The following is a 15,333-nucleotide window of genomic DNA, read 5'->3' on the forward strand; positions in this document are numbered from 1 at the left end:
TATAATAGAAAATAAAACCGAGTGATATTTATTGACTCAATCCCATCCACCCCCTCCATCCCTTTATGCTGCTTGCATTTCTTCACGGCTTCCTTCATCATTCGTTTTTATTTCTTCACAATTGGCGTCAACATGTGTCCCATTCATTTGCGTCCATCTGCTGACTGTCCCCCCTCACTAGCACGTAAACCCCCGTAAAGGCAGGAACCCTGTAGGCTTATTCACTGCTGCATCCTCAGCCCAGGGAGGCTGCTCAGGAGACATTTATTGAATGAAGATTTGCAGAACGAATGCACATCCCGCGCATCATGCCGGCTCCTGGGAAGCTCTATGGTAGCCTCCCGGCAGCTCGCTCAGGGCAGGGGCTGTTCAGATCAGGTTCTTGCAGAGAGGAAACGTAAGACTCCGTGCGCAGTCACCCCAGACCCCTGGGGGGTTCCTCCTGCAGGTAGAGCTCAGAGATTTCCTTCTCCCGGAACCCGAGGCCAGGCATCCTTTCCACCCCTATCGTCCCTCTAGGTCCACGGGGGTGGGCGTGTCTGGGACTTGGCTGGACTGTTGCCATAGAAACAGCTGGAAGACCTGCCCACCGCCAACTCCCGCCTCTCTTCTCCATCACCTTTTCTCTCTCTTTTGAGACAGGGCCTCACTCTGTCAACCCAGGCTGGAGTGCGGTGGTGAAATCACAGCTCCCTGCAGCCTTGATCTCTGGGGCCCGAGTTATCCTCCCACCTCAGCCTCCTGAGTGCCTGGGACTATAGGTGCGTACCACCATGCCCGGCTAATTTCTGTATTTTTTTGTTTTTTGTTTTTTTTTGTAAAGACAGGGTTTTGCTGTGTTGGCGAGGCTGGCTGGTCTCCTGCTTGAGCGATTTGCCCACCTTGGCCTCCCAGAGTGCTGGGATTTACAGGCGTGAGCCACCGCACCCGGACGACCCTTTCTCAGCCTGTATCTCCCTTCTGAAATAGTTAGCAGCAGCAGCAAACACTTTCATATTTCACCTGCAATATGCCAGGCACTGTTCTAAGCTCTTTACACATATTTCCTCAGTTCATCCTCCTGACCACTCAGAGATAACCATCCTTATCCCCATTTTACAGATAGGGGAACTGGGGCACAGGGAGCTTAGATAAGAGCCTGTCAGTGTCTGGCAGCTGCAGGAGGTCCAGTCGGGAGATGAAACACCCTGCTGTGGTTGTGGTTCAGCTATGGACAGAGACACTTCAAACCCGACGCCATAAGAGTGGTGTGTGTGCATGTGCCTGTCGGGGAGAGAGGGAGAGAGAGAGAGAGCACCTAAGATCCCTTGATTATCAGATCTAAATAAAGGAGAGAAATTGGCATTTCGGGGCACTGAGGACCATATGGGTGTAAGTCAGTGGTTCTCCACGGGGGCAGCTGTGGCCTCCTCCCACCAGGGGAACATTTGGCAATGCCTGGAAACATCTTACATTGTCACAACTCAGGGGAATGTGGTGCTCCTGGCATGGAGAGGGCGCTGCTAAACATCCTACAGTGCTCAGGACAGGCTCTCACCACAAAGCAGCATCGGTCCCCGAATGTCAGTGTTGAAAAACCGTGCACTGCCTCTTCCCACTTGCCTGGTCTATAAACTCAAATTCTCAACTTCTCTCTCTCCTCCTCCCTCCCTCTCCTCCCCCTCCTCCTCCTCCCCTTCTTTTCTCCCTCCTTCCCCGTCTCCCTGACTCCTCCTTTCCCACCCACCCCTCATCTGTCTCCCTTCCTTCCCTCCCTCCGCGGTCCCCACTCCCCTCGCCACCCTCCCCCCCACTCCCCGCGCCTCCCTCCAGCTGCCTCCCCTGCCCTCTCCTCTTCGCCGCCCCCATTTCTTTTCCTTCCATCGCGCCTCGCCTCCCTTCTCGCCCTAATGTCTGCACACCCCTCTGGTGTCTGTCGACCCTCCCAATCGCTTCTGCCGCATTCATCTCTTGCCTGATCCCGGTTCTGTCCGCCCATGCTCATTTCTCTCCCCCAGCCGTGCCCGGGCGCTTTTCCATTGCTCTCCCATCGTCGCCCACCGCGCGTGGGGAGGCCAACTTGGGCCCACGCAGCTCAGCTCCCTCCGCCCTTCCGGCCTCCTGGCGCCTGTTGCTCCCCACCCTCTGCCGCCCCCCGCCCGCCCTCCCCAGCCTCTCTGCCCACCCATCCTCCATGTTTCTCACCCTCTGACCGTCTCTCTCCCGCCCAGCGCTCCAACCTCTGCTCTCGTTCTCCCCGCAGCCTGGCGGCCCGGTGCGACCCCCTGCAAGCCCCATGCCGGCCCTCCTGCTCCTCGTACTCCTGGCCTCTAGCGCCGGCCAGGCCGGGGCGCGCCCGTCCAACGCCACGAGCGCCGAGCCCGCGGGCCCGCTGCCCGCCCTGCTGGCGCACCTGCGGCGCCTGACCGGGGCGCTGACGGGCGGCGGGGGCGCGGCGAGCCCAGGCGCCAACGGCACCAGGACCGGCCCCGCGGGCGGGGCGGGCGCGGCGGCCCGGGCGCCCCCTCCCGCCGAGCTCTGCCACGGCTACTACGATGTCATGGGCCAGTACGACGCCACCTTCAACTGCAGCACCGGCTCCTACCGCTTCTGCTGCGGCACCTGCCACTACCGCTTCTGCTGCGAGCACCGTCACATGCGCCTGGCGCAGGCCTCCTGCTCCAACTACGACACGCCGCGCTGGGCCACCACGCCGCCGCCGCTAGCTGGGGGCGCCGGGGGCGCTGGGGGTGCGGGCGGGGGGCCAGGGCCCGGCCAGGCCGGGTGGTTGGAAGGGGGCCGGACTGGGGGTGCCGGGGGCCGCGGGGGCGAGGGCCCCGGGGGCAGCACAGCCTACGTCGTGTGCGGGGTCATCAGCTTCGCCCTGGCCGTGGGCGTCGGCGCCAAAGTGGCCTTCAGCAAGGCGTCCCGTGCGCCCCGGGCGCACCGGGAGATCAACGTGCCCAGGTGCGTGTGCTCTCGGGCGGGAGGACTGCGAGCCTAGGGCGGGGCCCAGCAAGGGAGGTGGAGCCATCCGAGCAGGAGGGGCTGCAGGGATAGGGCGTGGTCAGAGACCCAGGTGGCGGCCGCCGGCGTAGCTGAAGGTGGGCAGGGGCTGAGAAAGTCGCGCCAGAGCCGACCCGGCTGTTGCGGAGTGATGCAGGGAGCGGGAGAAGCTCAGACTCTCATTCATTCGACACATATTTCTTGAGCACCTTCTGTGGGCCAGGAACTGGGGATACACCAGTGAACAAAACAAGGTCTCTGCCCTGGTGGAAAAGCCTGACTTCCAAATCCAAGTTCACAGCCTACAGGCTGTGTGACAGTGGACAAGTTGCTTAACCTCTCTGTTCCTCAGTTTCCTGTCCGCACAATGAGACTAATCATCGTCCCCACCTATTCAGATTGTAATTAACTGAGTTGATTCGTGCAGAGTCCTGGCACACCGTAAGCGCTCATTAACTATCAGTGGCCCAGTCCGTAAGCAGGCGAATGCATGTGCAGTATAATTTTAGATGACTGCTGTGAAGAAAATCAGCGGAAAGTGTTGAGAGAGAGGGCGCTGGATTAGAGGAAGTGATCCGAAAAGACCTCTGAACGGAGACCCGAAGGGAGGGAGAGAACCACGCAGAGATCTGTGGGCGAGAGGTTTTGGGCAGGGGAACCGCGTGCAAAGGCCCTCGGTGGCCTGCAGGGCAGGGAAGCGCCCGTGCAGCTGGCGGCGGTGGGCAGCAGGAGGTGAGGAGAAGCAGGCGGGCCCGCCCGGGTTTATCCTAAGTGTGATGGGGCCACTGCAGGGTCCTGAGCTCGGGCATGATGCCATCTGTCCATTTTTAAAATTATGCGGGCTGCGCGTGAGACTGGATTGTACGGGGCTAGGGTGGGAGTGGGGAGACCCGTGAGGGGGCTGTTGCAATGATCCAGGTGAGAGAGTGCAGAGGTGGTGAGTAGTGGTCTGATTTGGGATATGTTTTGGAGGTTCGACCCGTAGGATTGCTGAAAGGTATGAAAGTGGGGGAAAGAAGAGCCCAGGTGATTTAATGTTTGAGGTCCGCATCAATGGGTAAATGGAGCACCCTTTGTTGCCATGGAGAGGGCTGAAAAGGAACGGGAATGGGGTCCCAGATTCAGGGTGGGGCGAGCCCGCAGGGAAGTGAGAGGGACCACAGAAGCGGTGGGTTCCACACGAGTTAAGGCAGCAGCGCTTCAAGCAGGAAGTGTGGCCCCAGAAAGGGGGTCATTCTAGGGGGCGTGGCCAACGAGAAAGGGGCGTGGCCAATGGCGAAAAAAGCAGGCTGAGTGACAGATGACCCAAGGGCGAGAGCAGGGAGCGGAAAGAAGCCTGGGCCTTCCCGGTACCCCTGCCACCCTCAGCCCCCAGGCCGCTGACCACCTCTCTGCCACCTTTAGAGCTCTGGTGGACATTCTGAGACATCAGGCGGGGCCTGGGACCCGCCCGGACCGGGCCCGAAGCAGCTCCCTGACCCCGGGGATCGGCGGTTCCGACAGCATGCCCCCCAGGACGCCCAAGAACCTCTACAACACCGTGAAGACCCCCAACCTCGGTGAGTGGAACGTGGGATCCGGCGCAGCCTCCGTCTCTGGCCACGCCCCTTCATCCTGTAGCCCCGCCCTCCATGGCGGCTCCACCCCCATCGCCCAGGACAGGCCCTCACCCCTCTACGCCCGCCTTGCACTGCCGGGTCCTGCCCTGCGAAAGGCGGACGGGGACTAGGAACTCCGTAGAGAGCCAGACCCTCTCCTTGCCCTCCTGTGGACCCCCCTGGGTGGGCTCCATGGGCACCTTGGTGATGTAGGTTTAGACATTCTCAAGCCCCTGCGCTCAGTGTCAGACCACCCAACAGCCAACTACACACAAGGGCACAACTACCAAATTCGAATTTGTCAGGAGCCAGACCGACTGGGTTTGAATCCTGACTCTGCCACTGTGTGACCTGGGGCAAGTGACTTCACCTCTCTGGGCCTCAGTTTCTCCATCCGTAAAACGAGAAACATAACAATACTCACTTCATGGGGTTACGGTGAAGAGCAAATGAATTGGCGAGGCAGGTGTTTAGAATAATGTGTAACACAGAAAAAATACTATGTAAGTGTGGGCTACTGCTATTGTTAAATATATACAATTATATATTTAAAATATGATATATTTAATATTATATATCATTTAAATATGATCTATATCACTATAATTTATGATGAGTGCATCAGTGGAGAAGTCCAAGGAGCTGTCAGGGGAACTGAGAAGATGTGGTCTGGTTTGGGGGCAGAAGGGCTTCTCCGAGGGAGAGGTATTTGAGCAAAGGCCTGGAGAAGGAGAGGAGTTACTGGGGCTGGGAAACTCTGGGTGGCAGAGCTTGTGAGGTGGCCAGACTTGAGGCCAGGGAGAGGGTGGTTGGTGACCTCAAAGAGGGCCTTGAGCACCAGGCTGGGCTGAGGAACTCTGCCTCTGTCCTGAGGGTGATGGAGAGCTGCGGAGGAGTTCGAGCAGAGGAGCAACACAGTCAGCAGTGGGTGGAAGAACCAGTCCTCTGGAACCCATGCGAAGGGCAGAGATGACAGGAAAGAGGCCCAGGAGGAGGCTGGGATGATGGTCCAGGCAGCAAGAGGACGAGGACGGAGCTGGGGTCAGGGGTGGAGAGGAGAAGAGACATTTGAGCTGGATCTTGAGGCAGATGGGAAGAATGGCTTCAAGGCAGTGAGAACAGCATGGTGGCATGTGCAAAGGCCCTGTGGCAGGACCATGCTGGGCTCACTGGAGACAGCAGTGCGGCTCGAGGGAAGGGATGGGAGATGGGGCTGCAGACATCCAGTGGGTCCAGGTTTTGAAGCCTCAAACACCTTCCTGGGTTCAACTTTGTCCCATGGGTGATGGTGAGCCATGGGAAGGCTGTTGAGCAGTGGAAGGGCAGTTACTTCGGTGAGGCTGATCATGGAGATGGATGGGCTGGATGGCCAGAGGCTGCTCTGGCGATCCAGGAGGGAGAGGACACATCAGGGCAGAGATTCAGATGTCAGGAGGAACCAAGTGGACATGAATGGGAGGTGGAGGGAGGTAGAAAGGCGACCCCCTCAGATCTCTAGCCTGGGCACCAGGGAGGGGGTGCTAGGAACTTGGGACAGACCACTTACCCAGCCCTGAGCCTGTGCCCACACTTTCCACCTTCAAGACCCCCAGCCTCAGTTTCCCCCATGTGGCCAATGGCATGGGTTGATCTGTGGAGCTCTAACGAGGTCCTGCATGTGGGGCCGACCTTGGGGCCAGAGTCGTTCCCAGAGATCAGAGCCACGGTGCCAGCTGGGAGTCAGCGATGGCAGTGACATCACCTCCCTTCTCGGTCCCCCCAGATAATCTGCACCACAACTACCTGCACCTCAACGTCAACAGCCCCAAGCACCACGCCACCACACTGGGTACAGAAGAGGGCCTGGCTGTGGGAAAGAGCAGGGCTCCTTCCCTTCCCCCTTTGTGTTGGGCCAGCCATGCCAGGTGCCCAGTATAGAGCAGGAGTGAGACCCCTGTGAGCCCAGTCCTCATGGCGCTCATGGTCTGGCCAGGTCACCAAGTGAGCCTGTTTCTTGGTGTGGATGCCGAAAGCGGTCATCTCTCTCCCACATTGTTGAGGAGAAGGTGCATGGAGCCTGAGGCCAGGCACTCAGTGGGTGCTGAAAAACCCTGGTGCCCCCCTCTTGGGGCCCTCTTCCCCAGCATCAAGCCTGTCTCCTGGAGCAGAGGGGGTGGGGTGAGAAGAGGGAGCCCGAACTGCTGGAACTGTGATGGGCTACAGTCTCAGGTTTCTAACTCCCCAAAGAACTGCTGGGTCTGAGGGAGGAAGGGCTGGGGGCCTGGACTCCTGGGTCTGAAGGAAGAGAGGCTGGGGTTCTGGACTCCTGGGTCTGAGGGAGGAGGGGCTGGGGGCCTGGACTCCTGGGTCTGAGGGAGGAGGGGCTGGGGGCCTGGACTCCTGGGTCTGAGGGAGGAGGGGCTGGGGGCCTGGACTCCTGGGTCTGAGGGAGGAGGGGCTGAGGCCTGGATTCCTGGGTCTGAGGGTGGAGGGGCTGGGGATCTGGACTCCTGGGTCTGAGGGAGGAGGGGCTGGGGCCTGGACTCCTGGGTCTGAGGGAGGAGGGGCTGGGGCCTGGATTCCTGGGTCTGAGGGAGGAGGGGCTGGGGGCCTGGACTCCTGGGTCTGAGGGAGGAGGGGCTGAGGCCTGGATTCCTGGGTCTGAGGATGGAGGGGCTGGGGCCTGGACTCCTGGATCTGAGGGAGGAAGGGCTGGGGGCCTGGACTAGTGGGTCTGAGGGAGGAGGGGCTGAGGCCTGGATTCCTGGGTCTGAGGGAGGAGGGGCTGGGGCCTGGATTCCTGGATCTGAGGGTGGAGTGGCTGGGGGCCTGGACTCCTGGGTCTGAGGGAGGAAGGGCTGGGGGCCTGGACTCCTGGGTCTGAGGGAGGAGGGGCTGGGGGCCTGGATTCCTGGGTCTGAGGGAGGAGGGGCTGGGGGCCTGGACTCCTGGGTCTGAGGGAGGAGGGGCTGGGGGCCTGGACTCTTGGGTCTGGGGGAGGAGGAGCTGGGGTCCTGGACTCCTGGGTCTGAGGGAGGAAGCTGACTGACCCTGGCCCTGCCCCCTTTAACCTAGACTGGCGAGCCTTGCCGCCGCCCAGCCCCTCCTTGCACTACTCCACGCTGTCCTGCTCTCGGTCCTTCCACAACCTCTCGCATCTGCCCCCATCCTACGAGGCTGCCGTGAAATCCGAGCTGAACCGCTACTCTTCCCTCAAGAGGCTGGGTGAGTCCTAGCAAGGGCAGCGAGGCGGTGAAGGGGAGGGGGAGGGGCCAGAGCCTGGGTTCAGGACCGTGGACAGTGGCCCAAGAGCCTTCCAGTGGTTTAGATTCTCTCCCAGGATTTACTCCAAGTTCGTTCTAGAATTACCTGAGGTACTTTTGTATCAGAATCACTTCTGATTTTCTTTTTAATGCAACCTTCTGGTCTCCCCTCCCAGGACTTATTACTGTGTTCATCAGGACTTGGACTTGCAATTAATAGAAATACTACTTAAGCTAAAGTAAAAAAAATATGTTGACTTGATCATGGAAAATCTACAGGTCACCAGATTGCGATGTGGCTGTTTTGGGGGCTCAAGAGCTGTCTCTCAGCTCTCTATGCAGCCGGCAGGCCTCATTTTCAGACAGTCTCCCCTCGTGGTGGCAACGATCGCCCTGCAGATGTTCAGGCTGCCGTTCTACCAGCTCAGGGACCCTGTCAGAAAAGAGTCTCTCCCAACAATTCCGGCAAAAAATCCCAGGCCTGGATGCCGTTGGTGCAAGCTGGGTCACATGCCCATCCCTGAACCCATTCCTGTGACTCTCATTGGACCTTTTGCAGTCCGTGGCCCATTTCTGGCGGTGGAGCAGCCTTCAAACATCTTAAACTGAGAGCCTCACTAGGAAACACTTTTTCTTCTTTGTTACCATTATGTTTTCAAGACAGGGTCTCACTCTGTCACCCAGGCTGGGATGTAGTGGCATGATCATCGTTCACTGCAGCCTCTATCTCCCCAGGCTCAAGCATGACCCTCCCACGTCAGCCTCCCGGGTAGCTGGAACTAAGAGCTCGCGCTGCCATGCCTGGCTAATTTTTGTATTTTTTGTAGAGACGGGGTTTCACTGTGTTGCCCAGGCTGGCCTCAAACTCCTGGGCTCAAGCAAGCCACCCACCTCGTCCTCTCAAAGTGCTGAGATTACAGGAGTGACCCACGATACCCAGCCAGAAACAATTTTTTTTTTTTTTTGAGACAGAGTCTCACTCTGTCACTCAGGCTGGAGTGCAGTGGCATGATCTTGGCTCACTGCAACCTCCACCTCCCGAGTTCAAGTGATTCTCCTGCCTTAGCCTCCTGAGTAGCTGGGATTACAGGCGCCTGCCACCACACCTGGCTAATTTTTGTATTTTTAGTAGAGACAGGGTTTCACCATGTTGGTGAGGCTGGTCTCAAACTCCTGACCTTGTGATCTGCCCACATCAGCCTCCCAAAGTGCTGGGATTACAGGCGTGAGCCACTATGCCGGCGTTTTTTTGTTTTGTTTCATTTTGTTTTTTGTTTTTTTGAGATGGAGTTTTACTCTTGTTGCCCAGGCTGTAGTGCAATGGCACCATCTCGGCTCACTGCAACCTCTGCCTCCTGGGTTCAAGTGATTCTCCTGCCTCAGTCTCCAGAGTAGCTGGGATTACAGGCACGTGCCACCACTCCCGGCTAATTTTTGTATTTTTAAGAGAGACAGGGTTTCACCATGTTGGTCAGGCTGGTCTCAAACTCCTGACCTCAGATGACCCACCTGCCTCAGCCTCCCAAAGTGCTGGGATTACAGGCGTGAGCCACCGTGCTCAGCCCAGAAACGATTTTCATATTGTGACCCATGAGACACACACACACACACACACACATATATATTTTTAATTACAGGAAAGCTTTGAAACTTTTTATTATGGACATTTGCAAACATATATGCAAGAAGAGAAAATTATAAAATGAGCCCCATGTTCCCATCACTCAGCCTTAATAATTAGCCACATTTTGTTAATCTATCCTCCCTCCACCCCACTTTTTGGTGGATCTTTTTTTTTTTTTTTTTTTTTTTTATGAGACAAGGTCTCACTCTTTTGCCCAGGCTGGAGTGCAGTGGTGTAATCATGGCTCACTGCAGGCTCAACTTTCTGGACTCAAGCAATCCTCCGACGTCAGCCTCCCGAGTAACTGGGACTACAAGCATGAGCCACCATGCTTAGCTAATTTTTTTGTTGTTGTTGTAGAGATGGAGTCTCACTATATTGCCCAGGTCAGTCTTCAATTCCTGGGCTCAAGGGACCCTCCTGTTCAATCATCCAAAGTGCTGGGATTACAGGAGTGAGCCACCTCATCTGACCTTGGTGGATTCTTTTAAACTAAATCTCATCCTTTAATATTTCTATCACACACACACACACGTCTGAAGTAAGAATTTTATGAACCAACACTTACCCCTGATTCCCTTATTACATAAACACTTTCTGATAGTTCTCTCTTCTGTTCTATTTGATTTCATTTTTCAAAATGCTGCTCACTACCCACAAAATCAACTTCACAACGTAACAGGTCACAACTCCAAGTGTGAATCGCATTGCTACAGGATGAGAGGGGGTCAGTGGTTCCCCAAAAGCAAGGGTTGGTTTCTACTCCCAAAAGAAGGGATAGGCAGAGGCAGAGGGGAAGCAAAAAAAGAAGATGAAGTCCTCCAAATCTACTGACCCAGCATTGTGGGCTGGGCCTGGGAATCTGCATTTTGGCCACACAGCTAGCCTGATGCCCGGGATCCTTGTGGGGGCACAAGGAGCATAGGAGCCGGATGTGAGGAGGTGGGAGGGGGAGGGCTCTGGATGCGCAGGGGACCCACCGCTGTGGCTTTTCCCCCTCTCCCCGCAGCCGAGAAGGATCTGGACGAGGCCTACCTGAAGCGCCGGCCCCTGGAGTTGCCCCGCGGCACGCTGCCCCTGCACGCATTGCGGCGGCCGGGCACCGGGGGCGGCTACCGCATGGAGGCCTGGGGCGGCCCAGAGGAGCTGGGCCTGGCGCCCGCGCCCAACCCCCGGCGGGTCATGTCGCAGGAGCACCTGCTGGGCGATGGTGGCCGTTCGCGCTACGAGTTCACGCTGCCGCGCGCGCGCCTCGTGTCGCAGGAGCACCTGCTGCTGTCCTCGCCCGAGGCCTTGCGCCAGAGTCGCGAACACCTGCTGTCGCCCCCGCGCAGCCCCGCGCTGCCCCCCGACCCCACCGCCCGGGCCAGCCTGGCCGCCTCGCACTCCAACCTGCTGCTGGGGCCCGGGGGGCCCCCAACACCGCTGCGCGGGCTGCCGCCGCCGTCCAGCCTGCACGCCCACCACCACCACGCCCTGCACGGCTCGCCGCAGCCCGCCTGGATGTCCGACGCCGGCGGGGGCGGGGGCACACTGGCCCGCAGGCCACCCTTCCAGCGCCAGGGCACGCTGGAGCAGCTGCAGTTCATCCCGGGCCACCACCTGCCCCAGCACCTGCGCACGGCCAGCAAGAACGAGGTGACTGTCTGAGGCCAGGGCCGGGGCTGGGGGGCTGCGGCCTCCCGGGCCCCCTGTCCCAGCCTGGATACCCCAACACAGGCGCACACATGCCAGGGGCCTGGGGCCCAGATCAGCCCTTGGACAGGAGTCAAAGCCTCCTTCTGGGATGTCCTGGCAGACAAGATTCCTCCTCCTATTACGTCACTGCTTGAGCCAAGGCCTCCTTCCCATGATGTCATCCCAGAGGAAGAGGCCGGCCCATGAGGTCATCGCTAGCAAAAGTGTCTGTGTTCTGCGATGTCATCACAGGGACAAAGCCTCCTTCCCATGAGGTCATCACAGAGGAAGAGGCCGGCCCGTGAGGTCATCGCTGGAGGCCATGTCCTATGGTGTCCTCAGAGGCCTCCTTCTTGTGGTGTAATAACAGAGATGAGGCCTTGTTCCATGACATTCCTTCCTGTGGTGTCACTGCAGAGACAATTTCACCTGGATGATGTCATCTCTAACTCCAAGGCCTCTTTTGGCATCATCGCCATGGGGAACATATTTTCTCCCTGTGTCTTTGCAGTAGAGAAGATGCCTCTGTCCTATGATGTCATCATTACAGACAAAGCCATCTTCCTAGGACACGTCACAGGGGAAAATGCCTCACCAATTGTGTCCTCACTAGACATAAGGTCTCCTTTTCACAACATCAGCACAGGGACCCTGCCTCCTTCCTGTGATGCCATCACCAGAGAAGGTGCCTTGCCCTATGACGTCATCAGAGGGACCGTGCCTCTTCCCGTGATGTCATCACCAGAGATGACCACCCACTCTGGGACGTCTCCAGGAGGAGGCCCCTTCTGCGATGTCGCCCAGACGCTATGTGCTCTGAGATGGCACAAAGAGATGCCTCCACTGTTGCCACCATGTTGTAGAAGGCAGGGCAGGCCCAGAGTCCAGGACCACCCCAGGGAAGATGCCAGAGAGCAGAGAGGGGCCCTGTCCTCAGATGTTGTCTGAAGGAGGCATCACTCGGGAGCCGCCCATGTGGAGGGCCTCCTCCAGAGATGATGGTCTGTGTAGGCGGTTGGCAGTGACACCCCTACCCCCAATGCTGTGATGGCATCACCAGAGCTTCCTCCTCAGAGGCACTGCCCACTCTGGAAGGCCATCGGTATTGATGGTGTCACCAGAGTTACTGCCTTGTCGCACCATGACTTAGCTTGGTTGCTCCCTCCCCAGACTCCAGGGACGTGCCCAGCAGGATCTCTGCCATAGCCTCTGAGGGGAAATGGGGGCCTTGGATCCCACACCTGTGCCAAGACTCCTGGGAGACAGGACTTCCAGATGGCCTTCTGCTCCCAGGAGGCCACTCTGGATCACCAGGGTCCTAGAGTTCTGGCACTCATAGGTGTCCCATAGCCTGGCCTCACTTTTCTTTCTGCCATATCTAGAGACAATCACCTCTGTCAACAAAGTCCTAGCCTTCTACTGGGGGGAGGTGCTTGGGGTACACCTACTCTTGCCCTCACTGACACTGTCAGCATCACACAACACCTGCCACTCATGATGGCACTGCACCCGGGGTCAAGTGTTACCCATGTCTGAGGATGGAATCCTTCCCCAGGATTCCCTATGACCCACAACTATGGTATCATCTTCTTCCAGGATTTACCATGACTAATGGTGTCACCATCTCCCAAGACTCCCCATAGCCAATGGTGTCACCATCCTCCATGATTCCTCACAACCATGGTGTCATCATCTTTCGGGAGCCACCACAGCTGACGGTGTCATCATCTCCTAGATTCCACCATGACCAATGATGACATTAACTTCCAGAATCCACTATGCCTGACAGAGACATCCTCTACTGAAATCCACTAGGACTGATGATGCCACCATTTCCCATAATCCCTCATGATTTTGGTGTCATCACCTCCCAAGACCCATGATGCCCAATAGTGTCATCATCATTTGCAGGGATCCATGGTGTTATCATCTCCAGGGATCCACTTCAACCATGTGCCACCACCTCCCAGGATTTCATTCAACCATGTGCCACTACCTCCCAGTATCCACTTCAACTATGGTGTTATCACCTGCCAGGATCCACGAGAGCCAATGCTGTCACCACCCACTAGGATCCACCATAACCCTGGCGTCATCATCTTACAGGATCCATGAGGTCCAGTGCTGTCACCACCCACTAGGATCCACCATAACCATGATGTCATCCCAGAGTCCACTGCAACCATGTGCCATCATCCACCAAGAGCCATCATCTTAGGAGCCAAGTACCGTGATCGGCTGTATTTCAGTTGTCCTCTGGGGCCGCATGGTACTTACAGTTGTTCTCTTAAGGGGAACCAGCACAACAGACCATATTCCCATTTCCACAAAAAGGACAGGGGTGGGGCCAGCTGTCCCCCTCTGATGACTTCACCCCTACTCTGGCCCTCCTTATGTCACTGCCTCACTCCTGACCGAGGATGATGCCTGCATCAATCCCACCACAGATGTGGCCTCAGCCAACCTCACCTTACCCCCTGGTGAGGCACCCAGGCCCCTCCTGACAGCAGTGCTGCCTCTCACCCAGCCATCTGATTGGTGACAGGGTCAACCCAGCAACCTCTCATTATCACCAGAGGGGAAGCATTTCAACCCTCAGGTGACGCCACTGCCCCCTGCCCAATCCCTGTCACTTGGGCCCCTACCAGGATCAGCACTCTGCTGGCCCCAGCCAAATTCTCCTCAGAGATCCCTGACCCCCGCGGGATGGGTCAAAGCTGGTGACCGACCTGGGGCCTTCAGTGCTGTTTTCTGCTGGCCCCATCCTGCAGCAGGGACACTGGAGAGCAATGGTCCCTGCCAGCACATCTGCGGGGGCCAGGGGTGCTCCTTCACCTCCCTCCCTAACACCCTAACACCCAGGGAGCCTCCGGGGGTGGAAGGAAGTCCCCAGCACCCAATGCACAATCTTCCCTCAATTCTCTTTGTACATAGCCATGTTGCGGGGGCGGCCATTCCCCCACTCTTAAAGGGCTACACGCCCCTCCCCCAGCCCCTAGGGCGAGGTGGGGGGGCCTCTTCTTCCTCCCCTGGGCCGTCCCCCTCCCTCTTATGTCTCCCCGCAAACACTGGCACCTCACACTCCTTGTCAGGAGCTTGGGGCAGACAACTGGCCCTTGGTTCCCACCACACTGAGGAAACAGGGGGGTTACCCAAATCTACCTGGGCCCTGGTGCCAGTTTTTCAACCCCACGGCTTCTAGCTGCTCTGAGGGGCTCCTCCCATCCCTTCCAGGGCCTCCCCAGCCCCACACCGCTCAGGCCGACTGTGACTTCCCCAGAAAGGAGCCAGCTTGAGCACCCGCCCCCTCCCAGCCCCGTCCCCTCTGCTCAACACCTCCGCGGAACACTCAGCTTTCTCCAGCTGCCGGGATTTGGGGGTCTGGGCCTTTCAGCTTTTGTATCCCCCCTCCACTAGCTCTAGCCCAGCCTGGATTCCAGGGATCCCACCCCCAGCCCTGTCCCCATTCAGTCGGCACAGGCTGCCTGACCCTGGGGCCTTGATTTGATCTCAAATAAGCCATAGAGGGGAGAGGTCTTGAGGGTGGGAGCAGGTGTGTACTGACAATTCCCTCCACATGCCTTGAACTGGGACCTTGTCATCTGAGACTTCCCCATGCCCCAACAAATGCAAATGCACACAAACCCATGCATACACAAGCACACACACACACAGGCATCTCCCCTTCTGGTTGGGGGAGCATGGGAGGGGGCAGTTCACAGGGAGAAGATAAATAGTTCCACACCTGAAGACCCTCCAACAGCTTCTGCCTCCCTCCTCATCCCTTCCTCTCTCCACTCCCCTCTCCAACACTGGCCCCTTCCCCTAATTAATTCCCTGGTGAGGACAGCCAGAGGAGCTGCGACTTGGTATTTTTTGGAATAAATAGACATTTTCCTGATCGAAGGTCTCAAGGCTTACTGTGGAGAAAGGATGGATTTCCTCCCACGTTTGTGGGTCACAGTGGAGGCCCCCGGCCTCAAACGTGTAGCTGGGTGTAGTAGGTGGGCAATCTGCCAAAAGATGGCTTTCAGCATTTGTTCCCAGGCCAGGGCCCACCACCAAGCTGAGGGGTCAGGGGATGGATGTGGGGGTGCACTTAGGGTGCTTCCAAGTTCTGGGTTTTGTCCTAAGAAAGCCCTCTGTCCTCTGAGCATGTGAGCATGTGAGCATTTGTTTGTAGATTCTAGAGGTCACCTCCTTATAT

General features: G+C 57.6%; 2 protein-coding genes and 1 long non-coding RNA gene across 3 annotated transcripts; 2 read left to right on the forward strand and 1 right to left on the reverse strand.

Moving 5' to 3' along the window:
* On the reverse strand, positions 1-2,240 carry LOC134732247 (uncharacterized). The gene is made up of 2 exons (XR_010115209.1): positions 2,185-2,240; positions 1-1,263 (listed from the first exon to the last, which is right to left on the reverse strand). It is a non-coding gene; the product is annotated as an uncharacterized lncRNA (long non-coding RNA).
* Positions 2,145-11,124, forward strand: SHISA7 (shisa family member 7). Its single transcript, XM_055237689.2, has 4 exons — positions 2,145-2,946; positions 4,390-4,544; positions 7,638-7,787; positions 10,459-11,124. Exons 1-4 carry the CDS (start codon positions 2,276-2,278, stop codon positions 11,097-11,099), a joined length of 1,617 nt encoding a protein of 538 aa, XP_055093664.1. The 5' UTR covers positions 2,145-2,275; the 3' UTR covers positions 11,100-11,124.
* Positions 11,125-11,205: 81 nt separating this feature from the next.
* LOC129460102 (uncharacterized) lies at positions 11,206-15,028 on the forward strand. Its single transcript, XM_063615386.1, has one exon. The coding sequence runs from the start codon at positions 11,367-11,369 to the stop codon at positions 12,072-12,074; it is 708 nt and encodes a 235-aa protein (XP_063471456.1). The 5' UTR covers positions 11,206-11,366; the 3' UTR covers positions 12,075-15,028.
* Positions 15,029-15,333: the final 305 nt, after the last annotated feature.

This window comes from Symphalangus syndactylus, chromosome 13, assembly GCF_028878055.3.
Source record: "Symphalangus syndactylus isolate Jambi chromosome 13, NHGRI_mSymSyn1-v2.1_pri, whole genome shotgun sequence".
NCBI classification, from domain to species: domain Eukaryota; kingdom Metazoa; phylum Chordata; class Mammalia; order Primates; family Hylobatidae; genus Symphalangus; species Symphalangus syndactylus.